Source organism: Lutra lutra, chromosome 12 (genome assembly GCF_902655055.1).
Source record: "Lutra lutra chromosome 12, mLutLut1.2, whole genome shotgun sequence".
Classification (NCBI taxonomy): Eukaryota; Metazoa; Chordata; class Mammalia; order Carnivora; family Mustelidae; genus Lutra; species Lutra lutra.
This window is the reverse complement of record NC_062289.1, coordinates 28,889,299-28,904,074: the sequence shown is the minus strand read 5'-3', so window position 1 is coordinate 28,904,074 and position 14,776 is coordinate 28,889,299. Positions and strand designations below refer to the sequence as shown.

The window sequence follows — 14,776 nt, the reverse complement described above, 5'->3', positions numbered from 1 at the left end:
TGAGAGGCCAAAAACAAGGCCAGGCGTCAGAGTCGTGGCTCTGCCATCCTCACCGTGACAGGCTTCACAGAGCCAGATCTCATCCCTTGTCTGGGATGAGTAGACCAGGAAGGACCAGACTAACTCTAAACCTTCTTGATTTTACTTTCCTGAAGCTTCTTTGTGTTTATCTGTTGATGAAGCCTGTGACAGGCATCCTTATGTACATGAGAGCAGCAAATTCCTAAGCTACCTGATCTCCAAGGACGTAACAAGAGCATACTTGGTGCATTGTAGTATCAAATTGGTTTTAATTACGTGTATGCATTGTTTCTTCCCTAGTGAATACACCTCGAAAGTGCCTTTGTTATATTTTTCAGAGAACAGCCACCACTCTATTGTCTCTACATTTTTTTTTAAGATTTTATTTATTTATTTGACAGAGAGATAGAGAGCGCAAGTAAGCAGCAGGCAGAGGGAGACAGAGAAGCAGCCTCTCTGCTAAGCAGGGAGCCCGATGCGGGGCTCGATCCCAGAACCCTGGAATCATGACCTGAGTGGAAGGCAGAGGCTTAACCAACTGAGCCACCCAGGCACCCCGTCCACGTTTTTTTTTTAAAGCATGAGAGCAGTTACATCAAATTCTGTTTGGTTCTGTCTCTCTGCCTTTTGTCCTGTGGTGCATACACATGAATCTGTGTGTGCATGTGTGTGCGTGTAGGAATCAACTTAAGCAGGTAAGGGTTCTAACCTGAGCTTAGAAGTATCTATGAACTTTAAGCTGCCACAAAATGTGTTCTCCGTGCATATGTATGTATATATATGTACTTTTTTCCCCCTAAGAAAAGGTTCTGGTGTCTGAGATTCAAGACTAAAAACCTCTTATTCAGTATATCTCTCTTTGCAATTTTGAAATCCAATATATTTCCATTCTGGATGATGTCATTGGGTATTTCTAGAGAACACCTTTCATCTGACATGAATTTTTCACCACAGGATCAAGAGAGACTAACTTATGCATGATTAGAATTTACTACACAAAGATTCTTAGAAGTTATAAATCTCTGTGAGGTTCCAACGGACAAAATATTATCCTCTCAGCCCATTTCTGCACTCCTAAATTAAGAGAAGGAAGAACTAATCAGACTTTTTAGTGGTTTCTCTGAATCTAGAAAGCGCAGAATCCGAATAGTAGAGCTGGAAAAGATTCTAACCAGTAGGAAAATGAAGCTCAGTGAGATTCCCAGTCTTGATCAAGTTCATTCAGTAAGGGTGGGGGAGATCCTACAATAATTCAGTGTCTCAGAACTTTTGTCTAGCACTCATATCAACAAATTATTTGTCTCTGATACAACTTATTGACTCTAAGTATCCATTGACTAGTTCCTTTGTGTCAGCCATATGCTGGGAAGATCGAGGAAAATAAATTCCTAAAGACTTTAAATCTTATAGGGGACACAAACAACTTGAACATATGATATAAGGTTTTTGGGTTTTTTTTTTTAAGATTTTATTTATTTATTTGACAGAGATCACAAGTAGGCAGAGAGGCAGGCAGAGAGAGAGAGGGGAAGCAGGCTCCCTGCTGAGCACGGAGCCTGATGCGGGGCTCTGTCCCAGGACCCTGAGATCATGACCCGAACCGAAGGCAGAGGCTTTAACCCACTGAGCCTTCCAGGTGCCCCTGATATAAGTTTATAATGAGAAGACTAGTACTAGGATGATACAGTGCTAAGAAATAGTAATAGGTAACACAGGTGAGTGCTCATTATAGCTAGGCACTGTGGTAACTTCTTTTATACGTGTGTTAGTTTTCTATCACTACTGTAACAAATTTCCACAGTTAGTGGCTTAAATGGCACAAATACATAACTCCACACTATTGGAAGTCAGAAGTCCAAAACGGATTTCACTGGGCTAAAGTCAAAGTCTTAGTAGGGCTGCATTCCTTTCTGGAAACTGTGGGGTAGAATCTATTTCCTTGCTTTTTCCAACTGCCAGAACCCATGTGCATTCCTTCCCTTAGAACCCTCCTCCTCGGGGCGCCTGGGTAGCTCAGTGGGTTAAAGCCTCTGCCTTTGGCTCAGGTCATGATCCCATGGTCCTGGGATCGAGCCCCACATCAGACTCTCTGCTCAGCAGGGAGCCTGCTTCCTCCTCTCTCTGCCTGCCTCTCTGACTACTTGTGATCTCTGTCTGTTAAATAAATAAATAAATAAAACTTAAAAAAAAAAAAAAAAGAACCCTCCTCCTCCACCTTCAAGGCCACTAACATAGCATCACGCTGCCCCTGCTTCCAACACCATATCTCTTTCTGGAACTCTTCTCTTCTGCTTCCTTCTTCCATGTTAAAGGATCCTTCGATTCCATTTTGATCACCTGGTAATCAAGGATACTCTCTATATGTAAGGTGGGCTGATTGGCCACACTGATTCTATCTTCAGTTCTCCTTTGCTGTGTTGCCTAAAACATCCACAGGTTCTGGGAGATGAGGATATGGACTTCTTTGGGGAGCTGGGGTTTTATTTTCTGTCTACCATCATGTATAAACTCAATTAATCCTCACAACAGATTAATTTGACAGACGAGAACACTGAGATACAGAGAGTTGATAAATGTTGCCCCAAGTCACAGAGCTAGTGAAGCACATAGTCTTCCTTCAACAACATGTTCTCTGCCTCTGCTCTCCACTACATGGAAACAGGGGATTTAGTAAAGAGGGCTGTGTATGGACTAAAATAGTTGGGGCGGCTTCCCCCCAGAAGGTTTGGGTCTAGAATAGATGTGCTTTTTCTTTGTCCATTCATCCATCCAACACTGTTGAGTATCAAGTATCTGTCAAGCTAAGTGCTGGTGAATCAAAACAAAGTAAGACATGGTTCCTGACCTCTAGGCAGTGTGGCAGTTGCCTCCAAGAATGTCAGAGAAATCAACCAATAATGACATAAGAAGCCAGAAGTCTGGCCAAGATGGTAAGACATATAGGAGAGAGGTTCGAACTCTACCCAACAATGAGCAGTGGGTTTCATTTTTCCCAACTGCCTTTCCAACTATATCTCCCAGTATGTGGTTTTTATGACTCATCCCAGCCACTCTTGTCTCAGTTGCACAAAGAAGGCTTGTTATTCCTGCTTTTACTCTTGTCGTTTCCCAGTCCTTGTAGAGAGCCTCCCTCCACTTCCAGTGACTGAATTCTGCCTGTCAAGACTGGGGTTTCTATACTTGTGTCTGTCTTCCTGAGTGGATGACTATTCATGGTCCCTGTGCTTAATGGTGCCTGGCACGCACAGGTCCTTAATGAATGTTGAATGAATAAATGGATGAGCACAGACCACCACCTCGGATCCCACGGAGATCTCATTTTCCTCCTAATTCCTGAGGGACTCATTTGGCTTCCTGTCTTGTTTGGTTTTCCATTTCCTTAGTCTTTCTGTCCTATGTACTCTCCACTTCTAAACTTTCTGTGCAAATACAGGGCTCACAACTTCCGAGTAGTGCTAGTAGGCACTCAAATAATTATGATTTTTAAAATGATTAACTCTAGGCTCACTGAACAGTGTTCTGTTCAAGAGTAACCTTGCCAGAATTTGACCTCACAAGGTCCTAGGATGAAGTAAAACTCATCTGACACAAAACACATGTTGAGAGCTAGTCACCATGATTGAACAGGCTGTTTACTGTCCACGGCACTGGGCTCGAGGGGAGTTGGGGGGACGGGGCGGATATCCAGCCTGGGCTCCTCCTTCCAGAACCCGAGTGATGGAGATGCAGGTGCACACAGGAAACCATGTATTTTTCTCATGTTCACAGTGGTGCCCTCCCTTTGCTGTGATCTGGGTCCTTGGAGCTCTATCCCTCAGATACTCTATGAGTGAGTAGCAGAGGCGCTGCCTTTGGATGGTTAAAAAACACCTTAAGATCTTTCTGTTTCCTTATGAAAAGTAACAGCTGCCTTTGTGCTATGCCAAGGTTATTAGAATGCAATTCTTAGAAAACAGGGACTTCAGTGGTTTTGACCAGTGCTATGTCCCCGGTACCAGTAAATATTCAATAAATACTTGTTGAATTAATGAAGATGATGATGCAACAAAAATAACGTTTTTATTGACTTCAGCACAGAAAAATATTTTTTCCCAAATTCTAAAGGTATTATCTAGTGCTTGATTTTCTGTCTTTCATAACATATATCCCCCTGTGTGCCATGAGTGAAGTTCATTTGCGAACAAGAAAAAAGAGCAGTGGATCAATCCAATAAGCAGTTATGAGAATGGGAATTATTTTCAAGTTTTCAAGAGTTTTATCTTCTGCAAAATACATCATTGACTGGCTTACCCAAAAGGGAAAGAAAAGAACATCAAACTGAGTCAAGAGGCATGGATTTCCACACTACGTCTTCTGCACACGTGATGTGTGAGTTTGGGCAAATCATCTGGTCCTCTGTGGCTCAGTTTACTTATCTGTGTACTTGGGATTTCACCATCTGCCTTTTGTCATCCACAGAGATGCTTCATGGAGCAAGTAGCATAATGCATGTCAAAGTTCTTTGCAAGATTAAAAGCCACTGACTGTTCAATATAATATACCTCCCAGCGCATGCCAAGCCCTGCTTTCTGAAGCATGAAGGGAGCCAGGAGGTGACTGAGAAACCCAACCACCATTCTGGTGGTGTCGGGCTCTCTCACTATTCCAATCTAAGCTTTGTCACCAGGAAACAAGTGCATTTGCAAATCGTATAATTAAAAAATTAATTAAGGTGTTCCACAAGCCTATATTAATCACATAGCATTTTCTAGATCCACTGCTCTCTGCAATGGATGTTCCAGAATGAACTACATATGATCTCTAGGTGATGATTCCATTTGCCCCTCTATTTTAAAGAAATTGGGACGTGAGGACCCATCAAGGAGTCAGGATCTAGTTCTTACCACATCTTACCAGCTGTGTGATTTTACATAAGTTCACGACCTCTCTAAACCTCCTTTTTTCTGATCTAGAAAAGGGGAGTGAATATGCAGTACTCATCCTACAAAGATGTTTGTTTGTTTGCCCCATAAAGAAAATGAGATAAAGTAACTTTGTAAACCTAGAGCAACATACAAATTACTCTAAGGTGAGGCTGGTTTTTATTATCCAAGGTCACAGAGCTCATTAAAGGGATCCTGGGAAAGTCAGCCCTACAGACCCTGCTTTTCCTCCATGACCCCTGTGACCTTGAACAACCCGGGGAAGAGGTAATTGAACAGCAGCTACTACTTTGGAAGAAACAGAATCAAAATATTGAAGCTATTGACTCACCCTTAAGGCAGTAAACAGTGCTTTGGTCTCTGACCTTTTCGCATCCTGGGGCAGTCAATAACGTGGCCGCTGGATGCAGCGCCCGCCACTGATTCTGACTTCGGAGTACTTTAACCTTGAACTAAGCTCCAAGTAACCAAGGCAACAGTAAGTCAGCTTCTGCATTGGAGGAGTGGGAATCCATAAATCAAGTCCCTAATGCAAACACAGTGTGCAGGTAGAGGTTTGAGGGGATAAGTGGTCTATGAGAAATTACCTTTGAAAATGAGTGACTGTCCCTCGATACACTACAGCACAGTTTCAAAGACTTTTTAAAAAATCTATCAATAGAGGTCAACAGGTTATTAGCAGAATGTTTTCCTATAGGTTTAACTTTTAAACAATATTTCCTCTTGGCTCTGTCTTTTAATCATGAACAGATGTTGGATCCAAGTAGTTATTAGCATTGTTATTTCCTCCTTTAAAAATGTCCTGGCCTCCACATACGCCAGCATCAGTACAGTCGGTCCTGAGCTGGAGTTCACGGACATTCTGAACGCAGGCACCATGTGTGTTCTCCACACGGTCTGCTGTCGGAGGTTGAGAAGTGACCCCTTCCCACATCAAAGCTGTGCTCACCTTTATTCAGGTCCTGGCGTTAGTTGAGGTAACACATCTCAATGGTCCAAGTCAGCACAACACGATATCCGGGGTTCTTTCTGGTGGACGTCCAGCTTCACGCCACTCCCTCCCGCGGGGAGAGGGAAGCCGGACCCATGCTGAGAAGAAAGGTTCCAAATGTCCCAGCCCTCTGCCGTCATCCCACATCCCCGATAACTTGGTTCTGAGCTGTTTCACGCCTGCCCGGTCATTTGGGCCCCTCTCCGGGGAGCATCAGCTGCCCCCTGGAATGAAGGGAGATGAAGACTCCCGGTGGCCAGCCTGCCCAGTGTTCGCTCCCTGGAGGGGTCACCCATCCCAGCAGCCTGAGCCCTCGCCCCTCGGGCAGACTTTGGGGATTCCAAATGCTGTTAGATTAGTCTTTGTTGAAAGCTTATCTAATATACTTGCTCATGTATGCTATTTCTGGGATTGTTTCCATAATCCTTTCAAAACCCAAAAATGTCTGAGAAAACGTCAGGGCTCCTTTTTTTTTCTTTTTTCCTAATTGCTTTTCAAATTCATTGGATGGCAACGAACAAACAGTACCATAATCTAGAAAATCCTAAATTATCGAGGGTTTTCAAGACCGCTTAAATAGTGACGATTTGAATTATAGAGTTTTTAAGTGTCATTTTATTGCTTTTAACATAAACACTTGAGTAGCAAAGTATGCCCAATAGAGGTATGATCGAATGAACTTGAATGAAATGATGTGGACTGAGACTAATTTGGATCGTGAACATTTGCATGAGAATGGGTACGACAAAAATGACTTGAAATCGGTTTGTTCCCAAGTGAGGGTTAAATATGCTCCTGCTAATCCTGTTTGCGGCCTGGTCCCCCGAGCCTGCCTTCATTTACACAAAGAATGGCCTACCCAACCTGTGTCCACAGGTACAAAGATGCCATACCAGGGGTTTTTTCCAGAGGAGCCATCATCCAGCAGAACTCTGGAATGGCTTGGACTTCCAGAGGTGTGCGGTGGAAGGCACAGCTGCCTCCATCTAATGGGAGTGTGACCGTGGTGGCAACTAGGACTGAGCTGGGGGACTTCCCTCAGACCCAGGGCTGCTGTCCCCAGTTTGGAGTCAGCAGTGGTTGTTTAAGCAAAGCACTCTACTCCAAAGCCTGTCTATTTATTTTCTCAAAAGAAACAAAGTTTAATACGTTTGTGGCTTTAAAACTATTAACTAAAGAAGGCTAGGGAATAAAGGTAAAAACTCCCTCTTTCTTACGAACTTTCCTGCGTGCTCTCCTTCCTGAGAATAACCACCGTTAACTGTTGGGATAGATCTCTTCGCGGGTGGCTCTGTATGTATGTTACATGTATTATGTGTGTGCCCAGCCCGTCCCTGACACCCCTGCGTATTTCACAAATGGGCATCCTGTCCACGTTTGCTGCCCTTCCTGGCATCCTGAGGGTCATGCCTTGCAATCTTTCTGTCACAGAATTTGATGTCTGTCTACCTCTACTGTCAAAATGCTTTGAAACATAAAACCTAAAGAAGGGCATTTACATTGTTATTCACAGAACGAGAAGGGGAGTTTCAGAGGGTGGGATGGAGCGTAGGAGGAAGGTAGTAGTAAGTCAATGAAATCGTCAACATGACTTCCTTCCTTAGATGCTTACAGGTGCTTTGTCCAGGTGTGGGGCTAGGGCCTGTGTGCCCTCGATATAAATGATGCTGTGGGCAGACCAGGGCAGTGGACAGGTGTTAGAGGACAACCAGCTGAGCCAGCCTGGCCCCTGGCTCCTGGATTTAGCATCTGGCTACTTGCAAACTCCTAGCCCTGACATTAGGGCTGTGTGAGTTTAGTTAGTTATCTCTGAACCTCTCAGAACTGTGGTTTCCTCATTGGTAAAATTAAGAAACTGGTATCTTCTGCGCTACACACTTCACGGGGCTGTCACTGGCTTCCCTGAGCTGCTTTCACCATGGTGACAACATAACGTTAACTCGGGCAGAGGACTGAATCACCCACGGTGGCTGGGCTGGAAAAACAAGGGTTGAGAGTGATTGGGATAGAGCCCCATTTGTTGCTGTCAGTGGCAGGGGGCCTAGAAATGAAGAAATTCTGCATGGATGGCCATCTAACACCGATTCGGACACCCCCCAGCCTCTGGACTTAGGCTTGGACGAGTTGGAGAGCCGCATTCCTGCAGCTGGGGATGCAGACGGGGTCCAGAAATCCTTGCTCAGGTCAGGATAGAGAACAGAGCCTTTGCCCAGATGCTTTCTGTTGCCCTGAGGAAGTAGCAGACTGCAGGAATAATAAGCTAGTAAGAGTAATAGTAACAGGAAACACTTGTCGTGGACTGTGTGCTAGGCACTGCTCTAAGCACTTTACGTTAATTACCTCCAGAGTCCTCCCAACCACCCCTGTGAGCTTATACTGTTCCACCCCATGTGTACAGCTAAGGAATCTCAAAGCTTGGGGAGGGTAACTGGCTTAGGATCTCGCAGCTAAAAAATAAAGAGAGTCTGGATTCGAATGGAGGAAGCAAGTTTCCAGAATAGCTCTGTAATTGGTTACATAGTAAATTCCCAGGCCCTTCCAGAGGCACTATGCAAGAGGTGCTTTTCAGCATCACAAAGATATAACCTTTGATGCTTATTAGGACCAGAGGCTGAAAAGCCCCCAAGTCTACTTTCACTCGGCCACAGCCATGGCCACAGGGATACACCAGCCCCCACCATGCGTCTTCTGCTCCAGCAGACTGGATCATCTTCATCCCCCACCCAGAACTTAGTGTGTGCTCTTCTCGGCACTGAGAATGCATTTTCCTCTTCCTTGCTGCTTCAGCATAAGCTCTGGGAAGCCTTCCCTCCGTTCCCACACTAATCCCGAAATCCTTAGCGCTCTCCAGGCACCTAGCATGTGGATGGATGAAGAACACCCAAGCCCGCCCTTATGTGTCACCCGATTTTTCCTTCTCCTTTAGTCTCGTGTCCCCAGTAAGAAGCTGGGGTGGGGTTCCCTTCTCCCCTTCATGCTGCGCAGAGCGCAGCCTCTGTGAAGATGGGCTTCTTGCTCCGTAGAAGACAAAGGGTAGCGGCTGGTCTCTCCTGCCTCCCTGGGCCATGCCCCTGCTTCCACGCAGCCAGACCGGAATGTTGTCTCCATGGATCTCAGCCACAAAACCAAAACCCGTCATGCTGCTAATTTTTTTTTTCTTTAAATATTCTACCATTTCATTCTTGTTGTGATCAGAAGGAGGTGAATTAATGATGTTCTCAGCTCACTTTCAGGTTTTCTGTTGTCTGTTTTCCTATTCCTTTCAAGTAACTGCAGGCTTCGGGATTATTCTTTTGTAGGGATGCCAAGTCCCCACCTAAAAGTGGACCAAACGGCACCGCACAGTAAGAACGAGGGCTCCGCGTCCACCATGATGACCAGGAAGAAGCCAGCGGCGGTTGACAGTGTGGCAATCCCCCCGAGCCCAGTGTTATCGCTCCTCGCTGCCTCTGCGGCCACGTCTGATGCAGGTGAACACTGCCCCGAGGCTTTGGGTTCAGCCCCAAGAAGGTGGGCGCGAGAAGGCCCACAGGGAACGTGCTGTGGAATATAGGTTCTCTGCTTAGCCAACCTCCCACAGACGCCGAGCATGGTTCCGCACTGGGTTTTCAAGAGGGAGGAAAGGACGAGATCCACTCAGGACCTGGGGGCAAAGGCCCGTGAGTAGCAACTGAATAACAGTATTAACGGCTTTTTAGCAAGCCTTAGTAATTATTAATCTCTGCATCAAGGACCTTATCTGTGTTAGTTCACAGGACTCATAAAAGAAGTCTGTGAGGTAAATACCTATGCCCTGAGTTCAGAAGAGGAAGCCAGGAGTCAAGAAACTGGCCTCAGAAACCTGTGGACAGTCAGGATGCCAGCATAGGTCCAGTACCCATGCTCTCGGCCATGGCGTTTGATGAGTTCCCTTGCTCACTGGGGGTGGGAGACAGTCATCAGAGTTTCTCTGAGGCCTTGGCTTATTCTACCGCACAATGTCATGAGCTCCTCAATACCCACCAGACTCCTCACTGGCAGCTGATAAAATAGAAACTCCTTATTCAGACATCCAGATGCTCTGCCTTCCTCTGCTCCCCACGTAATCTTCCACCAGTGCCTGCACCAACCCCCACTTTGCCACGTTTGTCCCTCTTGCCAAGAAGGCAGCCTTCAATTTGGCTTAACACCATTCTTTGAGGACAGCCTTCCTCAACTCCCATCTACATCCCACAGACCTTGAAAGCGCAGCCTCCCCCGAATGCACACAGCACCCGGTGTCTCTACCATGTGTTTGCTACCTCCTCAGAGACTACAGAGCTGTGTTCTCTTCACTTCTGCCCCCCTCACAGTGAAATTGTACATCCCTCAGAGGTGGAATCCATGAGTTAGGTTCTTGCCATCTTCATGGCATAAAGAATGAGAACATACTGCAGAATTAATGTACTGCTAACTCTTCAGCATTACAATGTTCAGCATAAATATTGTAGTATTTAGAAATGCCTCTTATGATTAGAAGCCCAGGAAGAGACTCATTGATGCTCTCTCTAAACTCATCTTCTCAGTGAGCAGGTTGCTTTGAGCAAAGAACTCAACTTACCTTCATTCCTACTTCCTTCATGGAAATTGCCGGTAATTAGAGAATGTGCCCTATTGAAATAATAGAAGGAAATATTCAGAGTGACATTTCCCAAGTTGAGTTCTGCAAAATATTAGTAGGTGTCTTGTGATAAAAGATACTTTCATAGTGAAGTGTGTATAGGGAATGCTGCTTTATGTAGCTTCCTTTCCATAGGGCTTTCCAGAGCCTTTCATTGACAGTGTGGTGCACTTGGCGCTCCAGGAAGGACAGACACAGAATTTTACAATCTTAGCTGATCACAGAACCCTTTCTGGCAGTAGCTCTTAACATCTCTTGGAAATGCTGTTCTCCTCAGCCATTTGGGAACTCTTGCTCAGGAGGAATGGGATGGTCTCTCAGATGGGATCGTGAATTTCCCCATCATTCTCACACTAGGTGGGAAGTGAAGGTTCTTGGTGGAAATGCCAGGTAAATCATGCCTGCAGTGAGAATGGGAAGAGGTCGGCGGAAAAGTCATAGGTGGGTGAGGAAGAAGCTATTCCGAGACTTGACGAATGGGAACATCTTTGCGGGAGAGGGTGCAGGCAGAGGGAGCGATGTGGACATAGTCCTGGATGTGGGAGCTGGTGCCAAGCCAGGAACTGTGTAAAGCGATCACTTGTCTGAAGGGAAGGATCGGGTTTGCAGTCAGCACTATCTACCCCGATAATTCCTTATGCAACCTTGTTGGTTAAGCTCTGGAGATCTCCCTTTATGGATTTAGAAATTAGCATGTATATTTCTGCCTTCACTTGCCAAGCCCAGATATCTCCCAGGGGCAAAAGACAGGGGTTCCCCCATTTTCTTCCCCTCGGCTCTTTCCATTCAGAGTGAGAGAATGGGTTCTTGGGACCCCATGCGTCCACGGGCTTACCTCCTCTCTCTGCGTTCAGTTGTTTACAAATACGCCAAACAGGCATAGAAACAGGTGGGTATTAAACTTTTAAACCTGCCTCTCTGGTCATCAGAGCTGAGCCAAAGCTCTCCTGTTTCAGGTTTTAGGAATGGGCTGTTGATTTTTGGCTGTGCTAAAAATGAGACCCTCAGGAGAATTTCACAGATTTAGTCTGTTTCCGGGTCTCAGCCTGATAAGCAGAACTTTGGGGAGAAAGCAAGCCAGAGAACTCCCCAGGTGCTAGAGGCCAGACCTTCCTGAGATTCCGCTCCCCACAGATAAATGGCTTCCCACAGACCTGAGAGAGTTAGGGTCACACAGCCTGGGCTCGTGTCCAACGCCCTGTTTCATACACCATGCACACATGATTGCTCCCAGGATTCGGAGAGCTGCCCAAGGTCACGCAATTGGATTGGAACCCAAACTTCTTGATTTACTGCCTGATTTCCAGTGGATTCTCCCTTCTGTCTTAGGCCCAACATGAGCAAAGGCAGATTTCTTTCTCCCTAATTATGGACTCCTACTTCTTTTAGGGAATAGTCAGTGAAAGTCATCATTTGCCACATTAACCACAGGCAAGCACACAGTAGAAAGTTAATAAATGGTATCTTGGTCTGATTTAATTCAGTTGTTTGCTCGTGCATTAGTCCTGTATATTTCTGCTGAGACAATTCACTTCATTTTTGTTTTCTTTAGGGTCCCTTTTTACTCTTCTGCTATAAGCAAGGTAATTTAGAAGTCCTTCTGGCCTGTTTCCAGTAGGTCATCAATTTTACTGAGTGGTTTAGAAGACCCAGACAAGGGCAGAGAGGGCAAAGAAAGGAAAGCGAGTAAAACTTAGTGTCTTTGAAAGCAAAATTAATTTAAGAAATCATGTCTTGAGATATAAAATATATACTAAAGGAGTTCAATTAATTAGAAATTCTTTTCTTTTTAAAGTAATGAATACTTACGTATCTAGTAGGGCCCCTGACACGTAGTAGATGCTCAATAAGTAATCACTGAGAGAAATGAATCATGGTGAGACAGCACAGTAGCTGTGCGCTTGTAGACAGAGCCCTAGACATGGAGACAGACGTCAGAGAAAAACACACTGCATCTTGGAAGTTAACAATCAAATGGAAAACATTTGACAGACAAGTGGTAGGCTGTTGGTAAATACTTGCCAAAAAATTAAACAGTATTTTTTAAACAGTATGTTTTTTAGTATTTTTTAATATTATTTACTTTTTTAAAATTTTAAAAACTCTTTTAAAAAATACTTTATTATTTCTGGTTTTAAACAGTATGTTTTCAAATAGGTGAAATTTGTTTAAAAAAATTCCCACTTCATTTTATAAACATGATAACATGGGAGAAATGGATGTGGGTCAGAGGTTTAAAAACATGTCTTTTCTAGCTCAAGTGTGTTTTGGGGGGGTGGATGGGGTAGATGGGGTGGACGGGGTGTGTGTGTGTGTATATGTGTGTGTGTGTGTTTTTTGTTTTAGGCAATTTTTTAGCTGCTCAGAGTCTGGGAAGCATGCTGATTATAAGGTTATTGATTTGGAGGAAGAGGCAGAAGACGAGGGGCAGGAAAGGGAGGCCAGATGGAGAACATGTCAGTTTGTGAGCAGCTGGGAGGGAGGGATGGCCGTGGCTGCCACCGGAGCTCAAGCAGGTCAGCCTTCGTGATCAAACTGCTCAATAGCTATTGATCAGCCATGGTTCCTGGCCCCCGTGCAGGGTTGGATTCAAGGGAGCACTGCATCATCACTGTGAGTAATTAGGGTTAATGCAGTAAAGGCTTCAATAAAGTTTGTTCAGAGTGATGCATAATTTGAAATAACTTCTCTTGTGCTGTCCCAATCGTGATTTAATAACCATATCAGATAATCCATACTGAAATACGTCCACCTAGTTTTTCTGCACTCCTACATACTGAGCTATGTATGACATGGAGGTCATGCAACATGGAGAGAGTTGGTGATTTCACTACTGAAACGTCACCCCACCTTTGTGTTTCTGATGAGACTACATTAGTAAATAGATGAAAAATACTATAGGAACTCAGTAAAACGCCAAGAAAACAAAATCTCCACAGTCCTGCACCTGAAAGTCTAGTTGGAACACACAGACACACACCACCCCCCCACTATCCTTTCATCTTAAATCTCCAAGCGTAAAAAAAGACCTGTATCAGGGTTGCTGTCACTGCTCCAATCTCAGCAGCTCAAGGTGTGGCCCAGGGGAGAGAACGGCGGGAGGCAGGTGGACACCATTCGTGGTTTCTATCTGTTTCGTATAGGTGTTTTATTCTCTAAAACTGTATGATCGGCCTTGTTTCAAACTACCAGAGCCTATGAGTAAGTGGAAATATTGGGTGGAAGGATGGGTAAAGTAGGGGAGGGGGAATGAAGGAGGGCACCTGCCGTGATGAGCCCTAGGTGTTGTAGGAAGTGTTGAATTGTTCAATTGTACACCTGAAACTCCTGTTACACTGTATGTTAACTAACTGGGATTTAAATAAGAACTTTAAAAAATGATAATAATTAAGATAGCAAAGTACAAAATGAAAGACAAAAAAAAATAAATAAATTTCACAAGTATATTAAATGCTTAGACATGTTGCTTCTGAAGGCAGAAACTGGTCTGGCAAATCATTTAATAATTAACCAAACTGTCAGCGCCATGGAAACTGACATATATGTGTAATCAAGATGCAAAACCTTAAGCTTGAAAAATTACCTTCAAAATTAAAAGAATACATTCTTAATTCTAATGGAATTAGAAGAAAATCCAGTATTCTAGTAGCTGGAGTAAAATAATCATGAAAATGTCTTCTGGCCCCCAAATTCTAGCATGCCTGATTTTTCGATTAACCAACTGCCATCCATGGAGAGGGGCCCAGAATAATGAAATTATATTCAGGTGCAAAAAGCAATGAATTCTTTTGCAATAAGAATTATAAAATTATATTTGCTCTGTGCCTGTGTGGAATCATTGTCGACACTCCCAACCAAAACAGTGTTCAGCCAAAAGTCCGAAATAGGGCAAATAAATGCACAGGTTAGTGGGATTTGGAACATCCAAGGGCTATGACTATACACATTGAAGATTATAAAATAAATTCCTGCAAGGCCAGATTAATCACTTAAAATATACAGTAGAAAACTTTCAAAAAAGACCTAGGGAAAATAAAGCTTTATTTTATTTTATTTTTAAAGATTTTATTTATTTATTCGAGAGAGAGGGAGGGAGGCAGAGAGAGCACAAGCAGGGTGAGGGCAGAGGGAGAAGCAGGCTGTCTGCTGAGCAGGAAGCCTGATGCAGGGCTTGATCCTAGGACTCTGGGTCATGACCTGAGC

The 14,776-nt window shown here is 44.3% G+C and overlaps 1 protein-coding gene across 3 annotated transcripts in view; it reads left to right on the top strand.

Moving 5' to 3' along the window:
* The window catches only part of SETBP1 (SET binding protein 1), a 363,123-nt gene that overhangs the window by 328,207 nt on the left and 20,140 nt on the right, over positions 1–14,776 (top strand). For all 3 annotated transcript variants that reach the window (XM_047696858.1, XM_047696859.1, XM_047696860.1), the window contains one exon: positions 9,234–9,404. In XM_047696858.1, the coding sequence (XP_047552814.1) occupies positions 9,234–9,404 (171 nt within the window). The remainder of the gene's footprint in view (positions 1–9,233; positions 9,405–14,776) is intronic.